Source organism: Colobus angolensis, unplaced genomic scaffold (genome assembly GCF_000951035.1).
Source record: "Colobus angolensis palliatus isolate OR3802 unplaced genomic scaffold, Cang.pa_1.0 Scaffold71, whole genome shotgun sequence".
In the NCBI taxonomy this organism is placed as follows: domain Eukaryota; kingdom Metazoa; phylum Chordata; class Mammalia; order Primates; family Cercopithecidae; genus Colobus; species Colobus angolensis.
In genome coordinates, this window is record NW_012120821.1 from 9950122 (window position 1) to 9966129 (window position 16008).

The 16008-nt window shown below is 54.9% G+C and overlaps 1 protein-coding gene across 3 annotated transcripts in view; it reads right to left on the minus strand.

Annotated features, from left to right (window-relative positions):
- Nucleotides 1-2722: 2722 nt before the first annotated feature.
- The window catches only part of DAB2IP (DAB2 interacting protein), a 252928-nt gene continuing 239642 nt past the window's right edge, over nt 2723-16008 (minus strand). For all 3 annotated transcript variants that reach the window (XM_011927387.1, XM_011927386.1, XM_011927388.1), the window contains 5 exons: nt 14681-15569; nt 13752-13904; nt 11763-11956; nt 6719-6806; nt 2723-5915 (listed from right to left, as the gene is read on the minus strand). In XM_011927387.1, coding sequence (XP_011782777.1) covers nt 5748-5915; nt 6719-6806; nt 11763-11956; nt 13752-13904; nt 14681-15569 — 1492 coding nt within the window. In that variant the 3' untranslated portion in view covers nt 2723-5747. The remainder of the gene's footprint in view (nt 5916-6718; nt 6807-11762; nt 11957-13751; nt 13905-14680; nt 15570-16008) is intronic.

A 16008-nucleotide genomic window follows, 5' to 3' on the forward strand; every position in this document is an offset into this window, starting at 1 on the left:
TTCAACATTTATTACCAACCTCTGGGTTTTGGGTCTTTGTTTTTGCTTCAAGACACAGAATGTAGCCCGAATTTGTTCTCTGGGTAACTTTCTAAGGTTTTCTTCATACCTCAGTATACAGCCAGCTTAGGGTAGTGTTCCAAATTATAATTGAAAAAAGGGTGTGCTCTCTCTAGGATAAGGGCTTGATGCATCCCAGGTTACTAAACCTTATTAATTATTAAAATCCTCTTGGTTCTTATTTTTTTGCCTCCTTGATCTGTAATAAACTAATTCTAGTAGTGTGTTAGTCTCAAATGCAGTTGTTTCTGTCAATTTCTTCCTTTGCATTTCCAGCAGTTTGCTTTCTAGTTAATGCTGTTTTATCCACAAATAGAAGTTCATGCCTTTTGTGTCTTCATTATAAATTCCTGCTATCGGAAACAACTCAGAAAGTCAAATATGGCATTTTCTCTCTTACAAGTGGAAGCAAAATAATGCGTACACATGGAGTGTGAAATGGTAAGCACTGGAGCCTCAGAAGGGTGGAGAGGTTGAAGGGGGATGGGCAATGAGAAATTACTTAATGGGCGAATGTACACTATTTGGGTGATGGATACACTAAAAGTCCAACTTCTGCCTTATGCAATATATCCATGCAACAAAATTGCACCTGTACCCCTTACATTTATACAAGTGTAAAAGTAAAATAAATGCCTCCTATCAACATCAAATGATTTATTTGTCCCATTCATTGCTGTCTCCTTGAGTTCTGTGTCCTTTATGAGCATCTCCCCAGCGGAGGGATGGCGGTCCCTGAGCCCAGGGACGGGACAGCAGTGCAGAAGCAATGGGGCAGTGGAGGAGCGGGAGGTCAAAGTCAGGTTTTGAGGGGCGAGGGGAGAATGAGGGTTGAGGCTGTGGAGATGGCAGGCCGCTGCAGGCAGTATACATTTAAGAAGCTTGGCTGAAGGAGAGAAAAGCAGACAGCCTAGAGCAAGTGGAGACCTAGCACTTTAAAATGCTGTGGGAGAGCGGGGTGTGGGCGGGGCTGGCTGGAGGTTGAGGCCACGGAGGCAGCAAAAGGCAGGGATGCAGGAACTGGCAAGGGGCGGCCTTGGGAAGAAACAGGTTGCCTCCTCTCCTGCCGCTGCTGGGGGGTGGGGTAGCTATGCTGGTGGTCGGCCTGGGGAGATGGGGTGGGGGAGGGTCCCCCAGTGTGGGAGGAGGCAGGGCTCAGAGAAGGGCCAGTTGGCTGGCTAGGAGATCTGAAAAGAGGTACAAGTTTGGATTCACTGGGGTGGAGAAAGAGAGGAAGGCCTAGCTGAGAATGGAGACGGGAACGGACCCACAGGGCAGTCAGCACTGGGGTGTTTTTCAGTTTTCTCCTGCAGTGCTTGGTGGCCTGGAGATTACGGCTGTTGGGTGGACCCAGGGCCGAAGTGGTCAAGGAATATTGTCAAGAGAGGGACTGAGGGACTGAGGAGGGAGCCCACAGGGTCTACACTTGGTGGGGGAAGGCAGAGAGAACACACGGATTGGCGAGAAAAGGGGCCAGTCTACAGACCGGTGCTGATGTGGGGGATGAGCAGAGGTGGCTTGGCAGCGGTGCCCACTGTGAGCAGCAATGCATGACACTTTCCTAGGAGGTCAGAGGTGACAGCAGCCCAGGGTGGGCCCCAGGGGTGGCTGGCTCAAGCGGAGGGAAGGGGTCCTCACAGGAGACTAGAGATGGACAGCCTGAGAAGCCAGGGTGCTGGAGGGTGGGAGGTGAGACACAGGGGCCACTGGCGAGGGTGACGGTACAGCCCTGCTCCAGTGTGTGGCTCTGCTGTACTTGCTTCCAGCTGGCTGCAGGGGCAAGAACAGGGGCAGGCCCGAGGCTTCTCTCTGGTGCCCAATCCCTGAATAAAGCCAGAGGCACCTGTTTAGGTGACAGACCCGGAGCTCCACCTGACTTTCTGACCAGAGGTATCCTTGCCCCCAGCAGAAGTTCGGCCCAGGCAGTGTCTGCTTCTGAGGGGTCTGGGCTAGGGCTGGGACTAGGACCTGTCCCTTGGAGCATCTGGAGTTACTGTGTGAAAGACTAGATCCTGATATGCTGAAGATGCAGGGCAGGACCCAGGGCTGCAAGGTTCTCTGTACAGGTGCAGCTGAAGGGGCTTGGGGGCTGGTTACTTCCCAACAAGGGCCTGGGTTCAGCCTCTCAGGTGGGTCCGTGTTGGGAGGGCCTGAGTCTGACTTTCAAGGTGTTGAAAGCTTGGAAATGTTTAGTTCAGCCCTGCCACGACTTGCTGGGACCTGGGCCAACCTCTTCTCCCTGGTCTCTTCCCTCCCAGAGCCCGATGTCGGTGGATGAGAAAGCACTTAAATGCAGGGCCTGGCAAGAGCCAGTGTGTGCTGCAGTGAAGGTGCTGGGGCTGCCCTACCTCCCAGGAGGTGGTGGGGCCAGCGAAGACTTTTCTTCCAAACATGTCAGAGTCAAGGGAGAGCCTTTAAGAGGACAACTGCTCTAATCCCTGGTGCAGAGACCCCCCCAACTCAGAGGAGGAGGGGCAATCCCAGATCACCCAGTGAGCCAAGCTGGCCAGACCACCACCACTGGCTTTAGGGGTATCCCTTGCCCACGACTGCCACCAGAGTGAACCAGATGCTGGGGTCCCCTTGATAAAGGACAGTGTCCACTCCGGACTGAGGGTCACCCCTGTAACATCACACAGCTGAATGGAGACACGAGTCAGGCTTAAAATAGCTAAATAAATCTTTAATATTTCTAATTGCAAATGTACAGAAATTGCACAGCCACACAGAGTCTTAGAACACCAACAGCTTCCTCTGTACATTATTACATAGTTAAAAGTCGCAGCTGGAGGGAGGAGCTCCAGCCCAAACTCCAATGTTTGCATTTTTTCCTTTTCACATACTTACAAAAGAGGGGAGCTGGGACGCGGTGTGGGGGCTGGGGGGCTTTGTGGCTGAGTGTGTAGAAAAGAGGGGCTGTTTCCCTGGACAGTCTGGCTCCCGCAGTTGTGCGGGGCGCAAGGGGAGGTGTACTTGGGGCAGATGCTCTGGGGGACCGGGGCGTGTGGAGCTGTAGCCTCGGTCCTCCACACCCCCACTCTCTGGGCAGTTGGAAAGAGTCCTCACTGACATGAGGTTTGGCAGTTTCCATCACCCAGAACATGGAAGTTAAGCAAAAAAGTTAGGCCTCTGTGCTAGCGGGGAGGGCGTGGCTTTCTCCAGTAGAGGCTAAGTCTCAGTGACCAGGGGACCCCGGGGCTGTGTTTTTCCCCAGCAGGGACTGTCCTTCCCTCCAGGGCCTCTGGCAATCCCATCCCTGGCTGCAGGCAGGGCCCAGCTCCTGGGAACTCAGGTTCTCTGTGGCCCGGGCACGAGCCCCCGTTGACTGGCCCAGTGAAAGCACCCCAGCAGCTGCTACCCAGACAGCAGCTGCAAAGCCAACACATAAATGCCACAGGTAGGGAAAACAACCCCTGCAGACCTCAAGCCTCTTCCTCCTGCCCAATACTGTTCTCTAGATTCAGAAATAAAATAAAACCCTTGGGAGAGCAGCAGTCCCGGCCAGCCCTCGGCAGCACCAGGACCAAAGGATATGTACAACCATTAGGTGAGATAGTTACATTACAGTCAAACACCAAGAACATTTACAAAATCGGCAGACTTGCAATTAAGATAAAAATCTGTGAAGAGTCTGTACACTTTTACAGTTTTTGCACTAGGTAAATAAGGCTCTCGGCCTGAGAGCTCACCCACCCCTGCAAGGGCAGCTGGCACCGGCCACAGCGGGTGGCCTCCGAGCCTGCCTGTCCAGGCCCTGGGAGCCTCCCCGTATTGCTAAGGAGGCTCTGTCCGAGGTCACTCTACGAGGCAGCGGTGGGAGGGGGCTGGGGAGAGGAGGGCAGGGCTCACTGGGCAGTGGGAGGATGAGACTGGAGCCAGGCCCTGCCTGTGTGGTCACCCTGGTCTCAGGCACGAAGGCGCACGGGTGGGGACAAGACAGAGGAGTGGGGCAGGAAGGGGTGGGGGCAGGGCCTCTGCTCCTGCCTCCCATCTTCCTGTGGTCTGTGACCCCTGGTGGCCTAGCCCTCCCTCCACCAGCATCTGTCTCTAGCCTAACTGAATTGTAGGTTACATCTAAGAGGCCCTTCCCAGAGCAGCTGCTGTCACCTGTCCCCGAGCTCAGGGTGGATGCAGTATGGCTCTGGGCCACCCCTCCAGCACATCCACCCTTCCGGTGGGGCCTCTGTGGCACATTCCAGCTGCAGGGGCAGCGGGGTGGTTCCTGCAGCTCACCCTGCCTTGGTTCTGCTGGCAAAGGCCCCACTTCCACCCTTGTTACCCAGGGCCCTTGCTCAGAATCTGCAGGGGCTGGGAACAGACAGGGGCCGAGAGAGACCCAAGCTCCTGCTCATCTGTCTTGAAAGTGGGGGAGGGGCAGATAAGCTACGGAACAGCCTAGAGCTGAGGAAAACCTGCCCCAGCTGTGGGATGCGCCCCTCCCCTGTATGCAGCGCCTGGGTCCTTGGCCGGGGGCCGGGAAGGGTGAGGAGGAGGCCGGCCGCACACACGGGGCTGGGTGCAGGCTGCTGCTGTCTTGGAGAGGGAGCAAGTCTAACATCCTCCAGGGCCGCTATTTCCCATGCAGTGCGCACGCTCAACTTAAAAGGCCCCTGTGTTCCAGCAAGCGAGCAAGCGGGCTTTTGTTTCTAATGCATACTGTGAAAGGAAAAAAAATCACAGTTATCCACCTTCTCAGGGCCTGCAGGCGTTAGAATCTTTTTTTAAACCATCACTCAGAGGAAGGATCACCTTTTCTCTCAGGGTGAGCACCAGGTGGCACTCCCTACAGGGCCACTGTGCCCTGGGTGTGCTGGGCCCCAGGAGAAGGCAGATACAGTGCTCAGAGCCATCTGGCCAGATCCACCCAGATCTTTGGCTTCTGGGAGCCCTAGAGCATCAGCCTGGGCCTGTGTGGGAAGTGTGGGAAGCTGTGGGTCCTCCCCACAGGGATAAGAGCTCACAAGAAAAAGCCATGGCCCTCACTGGGTCTATCTGGCAATACAACTAAGGCAGTGAAGAAGGTGGCAGGTGGCGCTCTGGGGACAGGTTCAGAGGGGGTGGGTGGGTAGGAATCCTCAGTTCCTCACAGCCAGGAAGGTCCCAATAGGCCGCATGCAGTGGCAGGTGCTTCGGATGGAGACAGGCAGGGGACACTGACCTCCTGCCCTGTCTCCTCCTATCTTCCTGCCTGCCAACCAATCCACCAAGTGCCAGGTCCCACAGGACAGGGCTTGGCTGCCAGGGAGTCCTGGGCCCCCCAAGGAGGCGAGGGGAAGCCACAGGTGTAGGCCCCTAGCCCTTGAATCCCCCCTCCAAGAAGCCCCCTCCCTGGCACGGATGTGGGGAACATGCACTCGGCCAGATCCAGGACAAGGACACGCCACATTCAGGAACCAACAGACATGTTTTTGGCAGGCCCCCTGCCCCACCAGGCTGTCCCCACTCCCCAGCGTGCAGTCTCTTCTGCCCGCACCCCACAGGGAGCGGCTGGTGACCTCGCCTCACGCTGCTTCAGTCTCTGGCGGCTCCCTCTGCGGCCACCTCCTGGACAGCGGCGGGGAGGGGAGGCTCGGTCCCCTGACACCTGCGCTGGGGCTGCAACCGTGGGTGCCTCCCCAGGCCGAAACCCTGCCTTTGGCCACCATAGTCCCCCTCTCCTTGGGTAGCTTCCTCCCTCCTCAGGCAGGTTAACAATTGCTGCTGTTTCTGAACTCGCCGTTCTCAGTAATCTGCAATTTGGTGGGGTTGGTGGGGGAGATGCCGTTACGGGCTTGCATGCTGTACCTCTCTTTCAGCTGGGTCAGGGCGCTCATGAGGCGGGCATTGGCGGCATCCAGCGAGGCAATGCGCTTCTCCTGTGGACAACGGGGGTGTGAGCGGGGGTCATGGGACAGGCTCCTTAGGGGCCTCCTTAGGGCCATGTGTACCTACGACAAGCACTGGGATAGTGGGGAATGGGGTGGCCTGGAGATGAGGGGGGCAGGCAGGCTCCAGGCTGCGAGCAGTTGGCAAGAGAAGGCGGGCAGAGGCCTCTGCAGCATCATGGACACAGCCTTGCTGCCTGCTTATTATCCCAAATGGAGCAGCTCTGGTGCTATCTATGGGCTGCCTGAGGCCCCTGGGGCCGGCACCCTTGCTCGCACGTGTCTGCTTGACACACCAGAGGTCACAGCTCCTGGTCTATGCAGTTTACAGTCTGAGCAAGGCCCAGCCTATTCCTGGGCGAGTAAAAGAAAGTGGTGCAGCCCTGAGTAAAGGAGGCTGGAGCCAGACAGCCTTTCATGTTTCCCCTCAATGCAGCCTGGATGCCACAGCTGTGAACAAGAGTCCCTCTGCTCCTTCTGACCAGTCTGCCATCACTCCTAACCCCACCTCCCTCCTGGTAGCTTCCACTCTTTGGTCAGCAGTCCTGGTGAAAGACAATACCCACCAAGAGCCCCGGCAGGGGAGGAGCTGTCTCTCTCCTTTCACAGCCTGTCCCAGTGAGCTTGTGGCCCACTAAGACCACAGGTCTGACTTCTCAGGGCAGAGATTCTGGTTTCTTATTCCCCTCAGTGTCTGCAGTGAGGTATGACTGAGGATGGAGAGGCTAAAGTCACCCCCTCCTAATCCCAGGCCCTTTAACTCTTGTGGCTGACCAAAGGGCCAGAGACCCCACCTGGGCATCAATGATCTTCTGTTTGGAGTCCACAGCTGCTTGCATCTCTGCATGGTCCTTCTTCAGTTCTTCCTCCACGGACATCAACCTATAGCCAGAGACAGGGACAGTCAGGCTGGCCCTGGAGGCAGCAGAGGTGGGGAGGGTGTGGGAACAAGCCCATCAACCCCACGCAAAGCAGGGACACACTAGGAGACCCCTCCTTGGGTCACAGACTTGCCTCCCATACTTGCCTGGGACAGAGGCCTTCCAGCCAACTCCCAGCAACTGACACTGCTGGGCCTCCTTCCTCACCTCCACATCCCACACTTGCTGCTCCTAAAGCCCCAGAGGCCCCTGGGCTGCCCCCTTCCCGATGTTCTTCTAGGAGCCAAGATGGGTGGGAATGGGTGTTAGATCTTCAAAACCCCTAGAGCTAGGCAGGTGGTGGAATGACGAAGGCCCTGAAAAGCTCTAGAACTTTCTCTGCCCTGCCCCTGCCATCTTCACAAAGTTGTGCAGACTCTGCACTGGGCACTCGAGGTATCAAGATGAATGAACTCTAGTCCTTTTCCTCAAGGAATTCACAGGGCAGGAGGCACGAGTTACTAACTACACCCTGCATGGAGCAGCTGCTCTAGTGGAAAGCTCAGGTCCCTGGAACGAAGAGCAGAAAGCAGTGACTTCTCCTGGAGGGTGGGCTGGAAGGTGGCACATCGGTAGGAGACACCTGAAGGACCGGTGTGCAGGCAGGACAATGAGCAGAGGCTGGGGGACACCACCGGCAGAAGCTCAGTGGGCAGGAGGCTGGCTCCGTCCTGCTGCTCCCTCCCTGGGCGCCCCCTGGCCCCACCTGGCTGGCTCCTGAGACACTCTCACTGCTGGGCACTCCCACCTTCCCACTCTCCTTTGGCTTTGGGATTCCACACTGTCTGGGTCTGCCTGTCTCAGACGCCTTGTCCTGTCTGCCCCTGGACATGGGGGTGCCACAGGGCTTTGGCCTCAGCATCCCTTCTCCTTGCTCCGCACACTCTTCTCAGATGAGCCCTCCACTCCCAAGGCTTCTCTCCATCTCTGCCCTCTTGACTCCTCCAGCCCAGAGCAGCCACCGCACCCTGGGCAAGCCCTTGGCCCACTTACAGCAGACACACAGGGAGCCACAGTGCTGGGGCCGGTTCTACACGGGACTGTAATGGGGGCAGCAGGGCAGCAGTTCAGGGAGCAGTAACCAGGAGGAGTGGTGGCAGGGGGGGACCCTCGGGGCAGGTTCCCCAGTACAGGAAGGTACCACTCTGAGGAAAGCTTGTGCTGGGGGTGGGGTGTGGGGAGGGTATTAGTTTTGTTAAGGAAAATTAGATTGGAAGGAGACTGTATTTACCCTCGTCTTAAAAACAAATAGGGCCAGGCACATTGGCTCACGCCTATAATCTCAGCACTTTGGGAGGCCAAGGAGGGTGGATCACTTGAGGCTAGGAGTTCAACACCAGCCTGGGTAACATGGCGAGACCCCATCTCTTTATTAAAAATCAAACAAACAAACCAGAAATCTGGACATAATACAGGCAGTGCAGTACAACAATTTCTAGGAGAACAGAAATCAACAAGGTGAGCCCAGTGAACGGCCTGGAAGCAGAGGGAAGGCAGAGTCAGCAGCCTCACTGAGCTGAGGAGACAGGCAGGTCAGGAAGGTCAAAGTGTGGGACTTGCAGGGCAGACAGCTAGAGAGGAGCAAGAGGCAGAGAGAAACTCCACACAGCTCCCAAGTGGGGGTTCCCCTTGTGTCTCTGACTGAATAATATCTGCATGTAGATGAGAAAATTACCAGGCTAGGCAAGAACCATCGGAAAGGAGAACACAAAACAATCCCAGAAGCAGTTCATGTTGTACCAGCAAGAGTGGAGTGACGCACTAACACTGGGAATCACAGAGGACCGTGGAAGGAAACCCCCTCAGCAGCAGGGTCACGTTAGGCCGAGACTAAAGGCTCTGCAGGACGCAGCCTAACAAAACTTAAAAGGAAACCCCGAGAGGATTGAACAGATTCCAAGTAACTGTCTCCCAGAACAAAGCCCCCAGAAAGGATTTAAAGGGACACAAATACATTCAGCACCTAACTGTAAGATTCATAATGCCTGGCATCCAACCAAAAATTACTAAGTATACAGAGAGAAGCAGAAAAACTCGTAAGCAGGCGGAAAATAAATCAGTAAAAACACTCAGATGTCACAGATGGTAGAATTAGACAAGGACATGAAAACAACAAGGTATTATAAATACATTCTACATGTTTCAGAAAATAGAAGTAAAAGCACAATGAGAATTAAAACTGATGGAATGTAAAGCAAAATGGAAATTCTAAGAGGTGAAAAATATAATTATCTGCAGTGAAAAAATACTGGATCAGATTAATAGCAGGTTACACACTGAAGAAAAAATAATTAGCAAACTTGAAGATATAGTCATAGAAACTATCAAAGACAAAAAACAGAAAAAAAATGAAGAAGATAATACAGCATCAGTGAGATACGGGACAATATGAGTCAGCCTAATGCACATGTGCTAGGAATCCCAGAGAAAGAAATGCGGGGAGGTGGGACTGCAGATATACAACCCAAGACCCAAGAAACTAGAAGAAAACCACACCAATGAACATCACAATCAAACTACTGACAACCAGTGATTTAAAAAAAAGAAGAAAGTATCTTACAAATAGCCAGGGAAAACAGATACATAAAGTACAGAGGAACAAAGACAATGACAGACTCCTTGTCATTACAGCCTCAGGGTGAGGGCCAAATCCAGACCATTGCCTGTTTTTGTAAACAGCCATCTCACATAAATAGTTCTGCTACAACAGCAGAGCTGAACAGTTGCAATAGAGCCATACGGCCTACAAAGCCTAAAATACTTTTGATCTGCTCCTTTGTAGAAAGTTTGCCAATCCCTGCCCTAGAGCAAAAAAGAGATATAGCTAATAAGTCGATAGGAGACAAAATGGAATCATTAAAAAAAATACTCAGTCCAAAAGAAGGCAGGAAAAAAAGAATAGATGGTAAAAATAGGAAACAAAGCAACAGATTTAAATATATCAATAATTACATTAAATGTAAATGGTCAAAACAATCCAATTAAAAGGCAGAAACATTTAGACAAAAGCAAGACCCAACAGTATGGTGCCTGTAAAACAAACTCACTTCATATATATAGATGGGTGTTATGCTCTGAACGTTTGTGTCACCCTCTAAATTCATACGTTAACACCTAACCCCCAAGGTGATTATCTTAATAGGTAGGGTTTTTGAGAGGTGATTACATCATATGGGCTTTGCTTTCAAAAATAGGATTAGTGCTTTTGTATTATACAAGAAGCCCAAGGGAGCTTGTTCACACCCCCGACAATGTGAGAACATAGCAACAGGGCACTATAATATGAAGCAGAGAGTCCTCATTATACCCTGAATCTGCTGGCATTTTGACGTTAGACTTCAGAAATGGGGACAATACATTTTCTGTTGTTTATAAATTACCCAGTCTAAGGTATCTTGTTACAGCAGCCTGAATGGACTAAGACAATGAGTTAAAGGCATGAGGATGAAAAAAGCTATACCATACTAACACAAATCAAAAGGAAGTTGGGGTGGCTACATTAATAGCAGACAAGGCAGATTTCATAGCAAAGAATATTCCAAGGGATAAAGAAGGTGATTTTATAATGACAGAGGTTAATTCAACAATAGTACATAAATAGCCTAAATGTGTATGCACCTAAGAATAGTTTCAGTGTATATAAAGCAAACACCAGTTGGAATGAAGGGAGAAATAGAAAAGCCAGTAAGGATATGGAATACTTGAACACTATCTACCTAATTGGCACTTACATTAGGGAGGAAATATTCCAGGATTGGTTAGTAGAAACGAACGTGTTAAGCAAGTCTCTGAATTCAGAACATGCAAACATCAGACAATACAAACAATGTGGAGAAGGCATTTCTCCACATTTGAAAAGCATTTCCATTCTTGGAAACACACACAAGGTGAGCCAAGAACAGAGCTGGAGATCAAGTGAACAGCAGGTTTCTAATCACCCTGGTTTCACTCATGTTAACTATTTTATAATGAACAAAACTACAAGTAAATGAAGCAAACAACAGTCAGGAACAGAGAAATAGGTGGTCTAAATAGGAGGAATCCGGGAAGGCCTTATGCCATGGACAAAGCATGGAGTGGAGGCCTTCCTGGCTCTTGCACACCTGCTTGGTCTGTCCGGCTGATGGGGTCTTAGACCAGGCCAATGCAAACAAGACACACTGTCTGTCCTCCTGTGCTTGGTATTAGAAGGAAGTAAACTCCATGACTGGGACCCTGGGGTTGACTGCACTCCCTGCCTGACACCAAGGTAGGGATGCCCTACCCACAGGCAGAGACAGAGATGGAGGCGTCACCATGGGGCCTGACGTAAGCCTTCAAAAAGATGAGAGTCAGCATTAAAACTTGCTGTTCCTCCAAAGCCCTTTCCCAGATAACCCAGGCTTAAAACTCAGGATATCAGACTGGCACCACCACCTCCCCGACCCAAACCACTCAACAGTTCCCAGCTCAGTAACTGGCACCCTGATACGCCCACACCCAGACACTCTTGGTAGGAATCTGGGGGCTATGCTGTGTCTTCCACCTTCACCTACTGTACGTAACTGATACTCATTCCCACTTTTCTTACCCTGTATTGGGTCCTCACTGTCTTTCCTGGCACCCCCCCAATCCAGCTTCTCAGCATCCCTGAGAGTGCTAAGATGGCATGGCTCCATGTAGGGGCTCAGGCCCATCGGGAGCCAGCTGTCACTGGTCCAGCCTCATCACCAGCTTTGCATTCTGCGTGGGCTTCCCACCCTCTAGGCCACCTTCTACCTCCAGGCCTGTGCTCACGCTGCTCCCACTGCCACTCTCTTCCCTCCTCTCCACACTCGGCTCATCCTTTGAGGAGGCTCTCCCACCAGGGGCCTCCTTGAAGGCAGCGATGGCTTCCCTGCCTGTGCCTGTGGCCGGGCCAGACAGGTGTGGGCCCCACCTGCTGATGATGCCCTTCATCTGGATGTCCTTGTCCTCCTGCTGCCGCCGCAGCCGCTCCTCGCCCTCCTCCAGCCGTGCCTGGTACTCCAGCACCAGCTTCTGCGTCGTCTCCTCCTGGCACTTGAACAGGGTCTCATACTCCTCCAGCTTCTTGGTGGAGATTCGCAGCTTGTCCTGCAGCACCGCCAGGTCCTACCAGGAGAGCAGCATTCACGGGCACAGCACCCAGGACACAGAGAGCACAGCTTTGTCAGCCCGAGTGGGAGGAAGGGTAGGAGGAGCCCCACTTGGAAGGCCCCAGTGACTGTGACCTGCCCACTTCACATAGCAAAGAGATGCCCAAGGAGCCCAGCTGGTGGGGGCTGCAGCCAGACGTGTGCCTGTACCCTACCAGGGGGTCTCACTCCAAGCTCCCAGCCTGACCTGTATGGCTACGGCGGGGATGAAGACTCAAACCCAAATCCCAGGAGTAAGGGTGTAACTAGGGCTTTGAACTTTTTATGACAAAGGTTAAATAAAGAACACTTGGATATATATGAAGGACGTGTGACAGCACCCTGAGAGGTGGGAGCTCTGCAGGAGGGGAAACTGAGGCCCAGACAAGGAGACCATGTCACATGAAGAGCGACTGACCAGCAGGGTAAGATCCCAGCTTCCCAGCCTCTGTTTGAATCTAAAGCCAGAGGGTGGCAGTGGCATGAGGAAATGGAGAGAGAGAGAATTGAAAGGCAGATGGTCCAGGCTTTGGATCTGCCTCAGTCCAGCACAGACCCCAACCATCAGGGAGGAACAGGGATGTGGACGAGGCTGGGAAGCGGCGTGGCTGCACAGAGGAGCCAGGTGCTCCGTGCTGAGTGAGGAAAGGCCAACGCCACAATTGAGAGGGGCCAGACGCCATGAGGACACAGGGATGCAAAGAGCCTGGAGTGAGGCCAGGCCTCCTCGCTCCCCAGCCAAACTCTGGCTCTGGGAGCACTGTGTCCCCTGTCCCCTGGTCCCCTTCACGTAACTATGGTGAAAGCAGGTAGATGTAGTGGACCGGGGATGGTGGTGGCAGCAGGATGCAGCATGGAGATGGGCCTCGCCTGAGGCCAGGGAGAAGTTCTGCCATTCTGACCCCAATACCCTTGCTCAAGAGGCTGCCACAGGCTTTCCTGGGGCCCGGAGGGGCGAGAGCATCCAGAGCGGAGTGGAGAAGCGCCTCCCGATCTGGGGCCTGCGCTGGTTCCTCTGTCTACATGGACTGCAGCTGGCAGTAGGAGACAAAAACTACCCCCCGATCCAGAGCAGCTGCCACAGCTGGAAGGCTTGGGAGACCAACAAAGCATCCCCCTGCCCCAGCAGATGCTAGATGTGTGTGGCAGAGTGAGATTTTGATTTTTAGAATAGATTCTTTGCCCAGGAGTGAGGAAGAACACATCTCAATGGTAGCCTAACCCCACCCCCAACGCTGGTAACTGTTGTTTCTTTCCCAGGCCCTGGTGGAGACCCGAGTGGCGAAGAGCCAGGCCGTGGGCAGGCACAAGCCCCGGAGGCCAGGCTGGGGTGGCTCTCCCAGTCATCCTGGGGACCCATGCCTCTGCCTCCTCAGGTATTAGGCTCCCTCAGGGGGGCTCTATATGTCTCTTGGGCACCCTCAGCCCCTCAGCCCCTCAACCCCCAGGTCCTCAGGAAGCTCAGTTGCCTCAGTTGCCCCAAGCTAAGGAGCCTTCCTAGAGGTCCCAGGAGTCTGTATCTAAGACAATTCCCTGGTGATTCCAATCTGTAGATGGGAAGCCTCAGGTCTAAGCTGCTAATCCATTCCTCTTGTTACTTTTCTTCCAGACCCCACTGACTGCTATCCTCACAGGGAACAGGGGCTCAGAGGGGACAAGCCCTTCACAAGGACACAAGCACCCGCTGCTGGGGGACCTGGAGGAGAGACTCCTACCAGCTGCTCCCGGGAGACAGCCCCGCCCTGCCCCGAGCTGCCAGGGTCCAGCTTTACCTTTTCTGCTTGGCTGAGCTCGTCCTTACTCCTTAGCCTATCCCTGTGGGGGGGGTCTGGGCCCAGGCCCTCGTCTTCTAACAACTGCGCGTTCATGGTCAAGAGCCAAGCGGCTGTGCGGTCCAGGGCATTGGGGCTCACGGGTGAAGGGCCCTACAACGAAACACAGCTGTGAGGGGCTGGAGGGAGGCGGAGGGCAAGCAGGAGGGACATTAGTGGCCCAGGTGAGCCACAAGGACAACCAGCTCTGGGACATGGTGGGGAGGGAAGGGTCCTCCAGCTGACTGAGAACCTACAGAGGCAGTCCCCACCCAGGAACTCTGTCTCTCAGACAGTAGCCGATGCCAGAGCCAACAGGTGTCAGGTGGCCTCCTGAGCACCACCCTCTGCTGCCAAGGGGACAGAGAGTGACCCTGCCACTGGGGGCACCGGGACAGGTTGAGAGGAGGACAGGGCCAGGCTGGGCTGTCAGCCCAAGGCACCCCCACTCCAGACACCGCCTGCAGCCTTTGGGTGACAGGGCCATCCATGCTCCAGGTAGTTGTGCCTGGAGGTCTGTCCAGCCTGTGAAAACATTTTGGGAGGGGAGTGTGGGGCCAGAGTAGGGCAGGATGACTCCTACTTTGGGTGCGGGCTTCGACAGGCTTGGAACTGAAGATGAATGCACTCTTTCTCTCTGACCCCAGCCTGCCCCTAGGGGCACTGACAGAGGAGCCTGGAGTTCCCCAAGGCTGCAGTGTCCCTGGTTCACAGGATTCAGGAAGAAGCCAGGGGGAGGGGGTGGTGGTGCATGTGGCAGGCTGGTGGGATGGGATGGCAGCTGGGTGCGGGCGGAGGTGAAATGACCGAGGAGGAGCAGCATGGTATGGGGTATGACAGCCCAGCTGGGCCCAAGTGCCCAGCCCTGCCCTCTGACTAGTGGCACTGACCTGCTTGTGCACTGACCGTGGCTTCAGTTCTGGGCTGTCCCCCTTGGAGGAAGAGGACTGCTGCCTCAGGCGGGTACTGGGGCCTGCCCAATCAGGTGAGGCTGACGCCAGGGTTCCGCTTGAGGGTCTTGGGTACTGCAGGGTGCCCAGCAGGTTGGGGGGCGTCCGGCCGCGGGGGGCAGGAGGTGGCGGCGGGGGTGGGGGCGGAGGCTGGTCGATCCTCCTCTGGGGGCCAGCACTGTTCTGCCGTGGCACCGTGGGCTGCCCGCCTTTTTCAGTCAGTGACATCTGTCGCCGTGCCAGCTCACCGGGCCGCCGAGCCAGCTCCTCCGCGGCAGTGCTGAAACTTCCCAGCTTGGCAGCGGCCGCCAATTCCTCGCTGTTGCTGTGTGAGCTCAGGGAGCTGTGGCCCTCAGAGCCTGAGTCGCCAAGGCCGCGGGGTGACAGCGGCAGGCCAGCCGCCATCTGGTACACAGGGTTCTGGAAGGAGAGCGGTGCCAACAGCTGGGGCCGGCCTGGCGCGCCCTCGGAGGTGCCTGGTGTGGTTGGTGTCTGGCCTGCCCGCCGCACCGTGGCCAGCCCTGCCAGGCTCACTGGGGTTGCCCGGGCTGGCCACCCGGCCACCAGCTGAGCTGCAGGGGCCTGCCCATCTGTGGGGAGGACATCGGGGCCCGCTGGGGAGCCTGCCTCCCCATCCAGCGCACGGGCATCCTGGAGGTCCACCATGGAGAGGCTCTTGCCACTGTTGGCCATCTGAAGATCAGGCTCGTTGGCTTCCGAGTAACTCGAGCTGCGGGCAGGTGAGGGCTGGACCCCGGAGGACCTTGTGACAAAAAACAAGTCCTTGTTTTCGGGGGTTGGAGACGGTAACCGGGTGAAATCTATCAGACTGCAGGGAGACAAGCACACACAGGGAAAGAAGGGGAAAAGAAGAACTGTGAGTGCAGCCAAGGCGGGTCCAAACCGACAGCACCCACCAACCTGCCGGGGCCTGGCAGCCCAAGCCAGCGCTGGGGAGATGGATGCGCTCGGGTAACAGGAGTGGGAGAATCCGGGGACCAGAGGCTGAGGCGGCTGCTCCTGCACAGAACCTCTTCTTTAGGGGCCAGCACTGCACATTTCAGGCCGCGCTGCCTGGAAGACCCCTTCCCTGTTCAGCTGCATCTTGGGACAATGGGTACTGGGGCCTGGCTTGCTCTGGAAAACTCCTCCTTAGCTAAGCCCTAAGCCACAACTCAGTGGCTCTCTGCTATCCACGGATCCTGCATTGAAAACTCCAACTTCAGAGTCACTGGGTTCCCTCTGCCTCTTCCCTCTTGTTCCTAATC